The following is a 10,208-nucleotide window of genomic DNA, read 5'->3' on the forward strand; positions in this document are numbered from 1 at the left end:
GTGAGATATATATGTTTGTGTGTGTGTGTGTGTGTGTGTGTGTGTGTGTGTGTGTGTGTGTGTGTGTGTGTGTGTGTGTGTTGGGTGGGGGGGGGCGTACGTTGCGTTGCAAATTGACGGTGGTGTTATTGGTGGATACGGGATGATTTGACATAGTTTAGGTAGCACATTGCCAAATCAAGCGAGCCAATACTTAAATAAGCAATAATTGTGTTTTATTGTTACAAATTTCTACTCTCTATGTCTTTTTTGTTAACATTTCGACCTTTTGAAAAAGAAACCCGCTCTTACCGCCGTTTAAAACATACTTTGAAGGCGGGGTCGCCTGGAGTCAACGAGCGACCCGATTGGCTGAATCAGCGTGACGTCACCGAACCCGGATGCATTGCCTGCGAGAAGAGAGAAGCGTTTGCTTTCTTCTCATTGACGGCTAGAATCAAGGCTGATGACCAACGAGACTTGATGTAGCATTTTTAGGAATTCTGCTTTCGTCTGTACATAAAAAACGTAAGTTCTACCTGTTGTTGTGGTTGTGATTGCGGCTCACTATTTTGACGACTCTTAAGCCGGGGCTTAAATTCAACTGTGTGTGTGTGTGTGTGTGTGTGTGTGTGTGTGTGTGTGTGTGTGTGTGTCGCTTGCTAGTAGGTCACGCTAACCACTGGCATCACCATTTACTGACTTGATATACATATGTGTGTGCTAAGAATTGAAAATACCCTTTCACCGTGGCGTGCAAGATACCATCACACAAAAAGGTGCAACGGAAAGCTAATTATTGACGAAAGGTTAGCCTCTTGGCAGCCGCTAAGTCACGGTTGAATACAGTACTTTACTTGTGTTTGTGGTGAGGTATTATCTAGACGTGCCTAGTTAATTCCATAGAGTACTCGATGTGATAATATTCCACCAGCAGCTCTGTCGTCATGTGACGCCACGTTCGTAAAATTGCTGCCATTAATGCATGGTACTGTGCAAGAGTCTTGGGATGTCTGCTTTGATACGACCTCAAGTTATTTTCCTATCTTGGGTCGTCACGCGGTATGTCAGAAAATCTAGCGGTACTTTGTCTGAGGTTTAATTCCGTGTGTATAATTGCTTTTTGTGTATTTTTTTTGTGGTGGTGCAGCAGGGGGGTACTTGAAAAGAGGGCAAGTGTGATGATAACCATAGAACAGAAAATGGAACTTACCGGCACACAGGAAAGCATCTCGCTGCTCAGTATCTATTCATTGTCTGTAGAACTTGTTCTCATTAAGGCTACGGGTTAGTTACACCCTATCACAGTTGACTTTTGTCAAGATAAACTGGATCCACCCTGGACTGGTCAGCAGTCAATCACAAGGTCTAGAGCAGTGGTTCTTAACCTGGGTTCGATCGAACTCTAGGGGTTCGGTGAATCGGTCTCAGGGGTTCGACAGAGCCTCTGCCATGGAGGGTAAGACACACATCCGACTCAAGGTGTCAATTAGTTATGACACGCCTGCTTGGCCATCACTGGCTGCAGATGATCACATTACATTGCTTGTCCAATCAGTGCTGCGGGAAATTTAGTTCGCGTAGTAGTCAACGTGTGACTGTCATGATAGTACGTCATACAATTAAAAATATATATATACTTAGGCCATGTATTTTTTTTTTTACTTTTTTGTTTTTAACAAATGTGTTTTTTTAATGTCTTGAATTTGTAAAAAAAAAATCTAAATTTTATTTTTCACTAATGTATATACTTAGGCCATGTATTTTTTTTTTACTTTTTTGTTTTTAACAAATTTGTTTTTTTAATGTCTTGAATTTGTAAAAAAAAATCTAAATTTTATTTTTCACTAATGAAGGGTTCGGTGAACATGCATATAAACTGGTTGGGTTCGGTACCTCTTAAAAGGTGAAGAACCACTGGTCGAGAGTGAGCAAAGGCAATTTCCACTTTTGACTGGTCGAGATAAAATCACAGATGGACTATATCCCGGATAGTTTTCAGAAAACATGGTCCACCCCAAGCCATAGTTGGTGACCCAATTTGTGAGATAATATATTTGTTCCCTCAAAATCAATTGCTGGATTTGACTATTTACAATATTGCATATATAACCCAGTGATAAAAATAAGCAACCTTACTAAGATTTAAGCTGTTGTTTGTGTCAATGTATTTTGAGCAGTTAATAATATCAGTGGCCCCTTCCTCGTACCCTTAAAATGCATCCGTCTCAAAAATAGTCGTCAATATAAACTGGCAGAATGTCAGTACAACACAGTACTGTTTAATCAAGTTCCATGCTGTACATATTCCTTGCCGAATCACCCAGTGTGTTGAACCAAGCGAATTTGGGTTGTAATGAAACTTGGTGTACTTGTTGATTGTACTGGCACAACAGTAAATCTCAAATTTAAGGTCATTCGGAGCCGGGCTTTGCGAGCTATGGCCCACCGAATTTTAATATGTTTGGCAAAATGGGTGTCGCCGCCTTCCTTTGAGCCCTTATATCTCAGGAACTAGTCTATCAATCTTCACAAAATATCTATTGTTGTAAAGGGAATTCAACAAGGAATGCACATTTGGAAGCATCAAGATTGGCACATATTTTACTAACTTTACTCTTTGACCTATAATTTAACCTTGGAGTTGGCCTTACATATCACATGACCCGAAGACATTTCTTCATAAAATGTAATCTCTCACATTCTCTAAAACAGGGGTCACCAACTTTTTTGAGAGTGAGAGCTACTTCATGTGTACTGATTGTGTGAAGGGCTACCAAATTGATATACATCCGAAATAACATCTGGACAAATCACATTTAATAATATTAGAATGTGTTATTTTTAATACTTAATGATTTATTTAAATTTTCAGGCTCTGATCATCTTAAAGATGTCTCACAATACTGCCAGCGTTTGCATTTTTAAATCATAATTTCAACTAGCAAATCTCAATCCTAGCACTGGCGGGCTGTTGGTGTGGTCCTCACGGGCTACCTAAATCACTCAAATATGCACCAATCTTCGAAATCTTTGTAGATTTGGAATCCTTGTTGAATTTCCTTTCCAACTGTCCAACAGTGTTTTGTGAAAATTGACTCAGTAGTTCCTGAGATATAAGGGTTTAAGATAAGGTGGCCATGCCCGTTTTTCCTGAAAATGGCAAAATTCGGCAGGTCAGAGCTTCCAAACCCCTGCTCTGATTAGCCTAAAATCAATCATTGACCCTAACACGTTTTTGTGATGTGGGAGGAAGCCAGACTACACGGAGAAAACACATGAAACGCATGGGAACTCCATATAGTAGCGCCGAAGCTGGGATTTGAACCCAGGGTCTCTTGACTGTGAAGCAGATGGGCTTACCACTATTATCGCCCTGCTGCCATCGGTTCTATTTTTCCTTTTATTCATATGTTTTTTTCAAAATCTCCAGTGACTGGGATGGTATTATGGACACGGACAATGATCAAGAGGGAGAGACACAGGGAGTCAAGATTTGTGGTCCACCCTTAGAAGTTAACACAGCAGGTACAGTATTCCTCCATATATTTGCAGTTCACGATTCACAAGTTGACCTTTAATTTTAGCCTGAGATTTTATTGGCAGTTATGGAGAGTCTTCTTATCACCATTAAGTAGGGCTGAACAATTTTAGGACAAGATTTAATTGTGATTTTTCTGTCAGATAATTGCGAGTTTGATTCAATTCGCAATTTTTATCCGGTCAAGAGCACCATTTACTATTTACAGTAACATCTAGAAACGTGACAGAAAATCACATCACACCATCAAAATCTTAAAAGCTAATATTCTAATCATGCACAGACACAAAGAAGGCTATGTGAGGTTTTTAAAAATGGTTCATAAAGCAAGACCTACTGCTTGCCGTAATAGTGTTTGTAAAAAAATGTTTAAACCACAAATGTTTCACATTTTGTACCGATTCTTAGTTAGAAAATATAAGATTATACGTACATATTTTTTCCCATATTTTTGTCAGAGACTTCACTACCAGTACTCCAAATGGAGACTGAGTACTGAGCGATATGGCCTGAAATTCATATCACGATTGAAATTGACTCACTTGACTGCAATGGAGAGTGCAAAGGTATACAAGTCATCAGCAAGAATTTGCAAATGGGTTATTTAAATCTTTCCCTTAGCATTTACGTCTCCATTTAAGCTCTCCTTGCTCGGTGTATTGCATGGTTAGATATTCCTCATCCACCTTGAAGTGCTACTTATAGATAAGATAAGATATCCTTTATTTGTCCCACACTGGGGAAATTTACAGCCTTCAGCAGCAAGATTGTGGGTAGAAAGAAGAGAAAAAGAAAACACAGTTCAATTAAGTGCAATATAAATACAAATATGGATAAGGTCAATAAGTTCAATTAAGTGCAATATAAATACAATAGTCACAGTACTATTCACATTCACATTTGTTGTCATATCATTTAAATAATTTTATGATTTATTTATTTATTCATTTTTTATTCAGCAGCCTGACAGCAGTCGGTAGGAACGAGCGGCGGTATCTCTCCGTCTTGCAACGCGGGTGTAACAGTCTCTGACTGAAGGAGCTACCGAGTGCTGTCAGGGCGGGCTGGAGGGGGTGGGAGGGACTGTCCAACATAGCTTTTAGCTTAGCTAGCATCCTGCTGCTGCCCACCTCCTCCAGAGTGTCGAGGGAGCAGCCCAGGACAGAACTAGCCTTCCTGACTAGTCGCTCCAATCTCTTCCTGTCCCGGGCCGAGATGCTGCCTGACTAGGAGTCGATCTGATTTGCCGCAATGGATGAGAGGATTAATTACTGGGAGGACGATTTCAATATTTCAACTCGACCACGAAGCTAATAATGTTGCAATTTGTCTGTTCACCTTCTCATGACATATTCTGTTTGTCATTGTGTTTTCATTTCAGCAGCAGACACCTTGGCAACCTCACTTTCGCTTTTGGGTAATCACATGTTTCCAGATGTAGTGGCCAGGAAGGCGGCCCGTGAAGATGAACGGGCACAAGATGTCCCAGAAGAACCCCCTCAGGACACAGAAGGCTCACTTTCTCTCCAAGCAACCGAGCCAGAAAGTCAGGAGCATCAGGACGACGTGGCGGACGGCACCCAAAGTGACTCTGGAGAGTTTGTTGTAACTGTCCTGGCCAAGGCCAAGTTGGAGGAGCAAGGCCTCGGCGTGAAGGGTCACTCGTCACCACTGTTGGAGGTGGGAATCCAGGAATCTCCGCCGGCCGCCCACGGCGGGTCCCACCGAGACGAAGATGTGACGGCAGAAAGCTGGCGGCGGCACAGGAAGCACATTTTTGTGCTGAGCGAAGCCGGAAAGCCCATCTATTCACGCTATGGCAGCGAAGAAGCTCTGTCGTCTACGATGGGTGTCATGATGGCACTGGTGTCCTTTGTGCAAAGTGGAGATAACAACATACGCTCCGTCTACTCAGGTGAGCGTCACTAAAATACAACATCTGTGGGGGACATAATGACATTTCATTGTTATTGTTTTATCATTTTATTTCACATTCCGATTTTTATTATAATAATAAAGCCCTTTCTATATAAAAGAAAAACAATAGAAAATTTTTAATGGTACAGAACATGCTTTTGTTTTGTACTGTAGTGATGTTACAATAAATTTATTATAGAGCTCTGGAAAAAAAATAAATGACCAAAAAAACACTGGACTTTTTTTGTTTTTTTTTTTTGGGGGGTGGGGGGGTAATATTTTGAATTGTACTTAATTGTGTGTTTTTCTGCATATCCATCAGAGGAGCACACAGTGGTCTTCCTCCAAAAAGGCCCCCTCGTATTGGTATGCGTATCCAGCAGCCGACAGTCGGAGCAGCAGCTGCGCAGCGAGCTCCTCTACGTCTACTACCAGATCATCAGCATGCTCACGCAGGCCAGCATCTCACGAATCTTTGAACATAAGAAGAACTACGACCTGCGGCGGCTGCTGGCAGGCTCGGAGAAGATCCTGGACGGCCTCCTGGACTTGATGGACTCCGACCCCAGCTTCCTTTTGACGGCCGTGCATTGCCTGCCGCTCGCCTCCTCCCTCAGGGACTCCCTCAGCCAGATCTTGCAGAAGGCCATCACCCCCAACCTGGTCTTCTCTATCCTCATTGCCAAGAACCAGCTGCTGACCGTGGTGCAGGAGAGGGCGGTCATTGAGGACGCCCGTCTGGAGCCCGCCGACATCCACCTGCTGCTCAACCTCATCGGCGCCTCCTCCGCTTTCCAGGCCGGCGAGATCTGGACGCCGATCTGCCTTCCGCTCTTCAACCCCGACTGTTACTTCTACACATACATTTCGTACCTGGACCCGCCCGAGTGCACCGTGTGCCTGCTGCTGCTCTCCACCGACAAGGAGGCCTTCTACGCAGTGGCTGAGTGCAAGCGGCGCATCGAGGAGGCCATGGCAGCGCAAGGCTCGCTGGGCCTCATCGCCAAGGCGCAAACGTACAGTGTGAGCCAGGTCGGTGTCGCTGACCTCAGGCACTTCATGTACAAGCCCTTCGACGTGCCCGACAACCACCGCCAGCTCACACAGTTCACCAGGTTTGTTTGTTCTTCATCTTTCGTGCTTTTGCCGTGGTGTTCTGTTGCGCTTGTCCTCATTATGTGGCCAGCAAGTCGCAGGCTAGGGTGTGAGCTGGAACCCATCCCAGCTGAGTTTTTGCCTGACAAACATTGTCCAACATGAACTGGTTCCTAGTCAATTTGAGGATAGCTACAGCATATCGCAGCAGACTTTTGGTGAGAGAAATGCGGGGTCCACCAAGGACTGGTCTCCTGTCAGTCATAGCATTGCAAGTGAGGTTAAGTGTATCACAACTGACTTTTTGCGAGATAATCAGAGTCCAACCGAGACTTCCCAAGATGAAGCTATTTTGACAAGAGAAATTCCTCCCCTCGCGGCATCTCCAGAGTGACATGGAGGAGGAATCTGTTGTGCATGCTTTGTCGTCGAATCAAGGCAATACAAGGAACTCGTTGAATCATTTGAACAAGTAGTACCAAAGTGATCAAGTGGAAAGCATGGAAAAAAAGTGGTTTTGAATCGTGACCTCTCCTAGATGTTAAGTCATGGCCAGAGACTCGAGGTGTGGGGTCAGTAAATGAGCCCCACTGTTACATGACAGTGATGGAGAAGTGCAGAACAGCTCGCTCGCTGATGCATTTTCAACAATGGATGGGCTCCAACGCTGGAGACCTGACTATTTGTCTAGAAGATATTTAAAACATCAATTTTCCAGAACATGTACTTTGATGGATTTTTATGTATGCCCCCAACGGTGACTTTTTTCCACCCGGCAGCCCCGAGATGGAAGCCCCATACCACACAGAGGAGGAGAAAATGAGGCTGCTGGACCTTTACCGTTACATGCACGGCCGCATCCACAGCAACTCTCGACCCCTTAAGCTCATCTACCACGTAGCCGAGAGGGAAACTCTGTTGGCGTGGGTACGTATCAGACCATGATAGTTTGGGATATTTATAGTTGCAGTTGCTTTTGATTTCATTTTGACTTTTGTTTATCAGCTTCAATTAGTTTTCATTAGTCTTTAGGCTAGGTTTGTTAGTTTTTATTTTTAAATTAGTTTTTAATTTTACTTTTGATAAGTTTTAGTATTAGTTTTTTTCCCATCGAAGTGTGGGGTGCAAATAAAAATAATTAAAGGTTACAACTATTCTGTCAAAAACTGCAATTCCCAAATGGCTGCTCGACCTTCCTTCTACGGTCATAACAGCAATACCGTAATCAAAACGTTTAAAATCATCCCAATAACATTCATTGACCAAGCTGAAAACAAAGGACATTTTTACTCTTAGTTTTAGTTTTTTTTAACATAAAATGTAGTTTTTGTTGGTTACCATTTTATTTCACCAATTCTAATTTATTTCGTTCATTTTCATAAATTATAACCTTAGAAAATAACTTTTCCAAAAGTCCGCAAAATGTCATCTTAAATCTCACATTACAATTTTTTCACAAAAATGCAACTTCCAGAAATGTAACATTACAGATATTTGTCCTCAAATAACAATGGATATTTAAACACAGTGGAGCAACACACGTAGACAGACAATATCACAATACTTACAGTCAGATAATTCTTTATCTTCTGCGAATAACAGCGGCCTACCGAGGAGCCAAGATGGCCTCTATGTACAGTTTATCCGAGTGTCTGTATTATACTGTGCCCAGGTGGCCATGCCATACACTCCAGTAGGAGCAACACAATGTCCCCTGAACCACTGCGTTATCAAAGGGCAAATTGTAAATTGGCTGTATCCTCTGGTTGCTCCATCATGATGGCATACGACTAGTAGGTGGTCAGCAGTCGCCAGAGCAATGACAAGATACTTTTCTCCCTATGACAAAGCCAGCGTAGTATGCCCACGACATTGAAGCTGTTCGTTTCATTTTTAAAGATTGTTGGTTTATGATTTTTACACAGGTGACAAGTAAGTTTGAGCTGTACACGTGCTTCAGTCCACTGGTAACCAAGGCGTGCGCCATCACCGTCATCACCAAGCTCCTCCGCTGGATCAAGAAGGAGGAGGAGCGCCTCTTCATCAGGTACCCACCCAAGTACTCGACCACGCCCAACCCCGCCAAGAGCTCGCGGGGGGCCAAAGCGGAACAGACAGATTCGTCCGACAATGGCTTCCTGTCCTTGCTTTGAGGGCACCCATCGAAAGCTACATTTTGACACCCACCGGCACAGGACACAAAAGCAGAGGTAGGAACACCTTGTAATTTTTCAGCCAGAAGCGGCGGTGGACAGAGCTATTTAAGTGGTTTTACTTTAGTTTTATCAAACTATGAATGTATCACGCGGGAGACTTCTGTACCAGGATTATGCAAGCGGAGATGGACAAATCGGAACGTCCTTGCAATAAAACCTCAGAGCCCTAAAAACATTTAACCCACAATAGAATGATCATGATAATAATGAACTGATTGTTTATTTGTTTTTCATCACTTTAGTACAGCCCTCAGAAAACTTGAGGGAATTGGGGTCACATATAAAATTATATCACGAGAATGAAAAATGAACCTCGAAGCATAGTTGCCCAAGTCCTATTTGACGATCTTTGGGGGGAGGGGGGAGACAACAAATTTAATAAGAAGAATCCGGTTGCCTCGATTCAAACTTTGTAGATTAACATGACATGGATGAATGACAATCTACACAAAACTCAAGAAAAAAACAAAATGTTTAGGAGCTACATTGGTATTCGTCATGATGTTGTGAAAGTAAGTTAAACATGACTTTTGGAACTTTGTAAATAGGCTAATGATACATTTTCCAGATAAAACGTATTTTTGCAAAAACTAATGTATTATTTTAGGAAGTTTTTTTTCCAACAAGTGGGTTTTTTTCTGAATATTTTTCTCTACTGGTCTTCTTTTCAATATTTATTTTTTTGAAACGAAACCTTTTTTGGAGGGCAAGTTGTAATCTTATAAGAATAAAGATAAAAAGTCAAATTTTCTTCAGGATGACAATTTTTTTTTTTAATTCACATTTTTTTTCGGGGGAAAAGTCACTAATTTATGAGAATAGTCGTATTTTTTTCAAGAATAAAATCATTTTCAAGATTCAAAAAGTGTTTCTTCACCCAAGATAAAAATGTTAATTTTTTTCCTCACGAAAGTTCTATTTTTTTGTGATTGAATTTATTCTTTTAAAAAATAACTATTCATGAAAAAAGAACTTGTAACACAAAATTCTATTCTTGTATGATTATGACTTTTTTTTCCAATGAAAAATTACATTTTATAAGATTGACTTTTTTTGGGAGAAAATCATTTTTCCCCCTCGTTAAATTCAAACTTTAGTCTCAAAATATTGAGACTACATAAAAATAACTGAGTTCTCATTTTAATCTATTTTTTTTCTCAAAATGCTATTTCAAAAAAAATACATTTATAAAATAAATACGACTTCCTATTAGATAACATTTGTTTCTCAAACTCGTTTTGGAAGATTATCGCTTTTTTTCTGTTCAGAAAAAAATAATTATCCCATGTTAAAATTCAACTATGACTTTTCTCCTAAAATAAAACTTTGTTGTCGAAGATGTTATTTTTCATTTAAAAAAAAAAACTTAATCGAGGTTTGCTTTTTTTCAGTTAAATTTGGACCTTTTAAAAATAACGTTCTTTTTTTTTTCGGGGGGGGGAGATTGTCGTGATGTAATT

At 41.2% G+C, this 10,208-nt stretch overlaps 1 protein-coding gene across 2 annotated transcripts; it reads left to right on the top strand.

Annotated features, from left to right (window-relative positions):
* Window positions 1–382: 382 nt before the first annotated feature.
* Window positions 383–9,498, top strand: mon1bb (MON1 secretory trafficking family member Bb). 2 transcript variants are annotated; one of them, XM_019892476.1, is made up of 6 exons: window positions 383–507; window positions 3,413–3,507; window positions 4,902–5,435; window positions 5,760–6,552; window positions 7,312–7,459; window positions 8,458–9,498. In XM_019892476.1, exons 2-6 carry the CDS (start codon window positions 3,429–3,431, stop codon window positions 8,683–8,685), a joined length of 1,782 nt encoding a protein of 593 aa, XP_019748035.1. In that variant the 5' UTR covers window positions 383–507; window positions 3,413–3,428; the 3' UTR covers window positions 8,686–9,498. The 2 variants fall into 2 exon arrangements, with proteins under 2 accessions (XP_019748035.1, XP_019748037.1); XM_019892478.1 differs by having other exon boundaries at window positions 4,905–5,435.
* The last annotated feature ends 710 nt before the right edge of the window (window positions 9,499–10,208 follow it).

The sequence above is a fragment of the Hippocampus comes genome, unplaced genomic scaffold, assembly GCF_001891065.2.
Source record: "Hippocampus comes isolate QL1 unplaced genomic scaffold, H_comes_QL1_v1.1 scaffold137, whole genome shotgun sequence".
Lineage (NCBI taxonomy): Eukaryota > Metazoa > Chordata > Actinopteri > Syngnathiformes > Syngnathidae > Hippocampus > Hippocampus comes.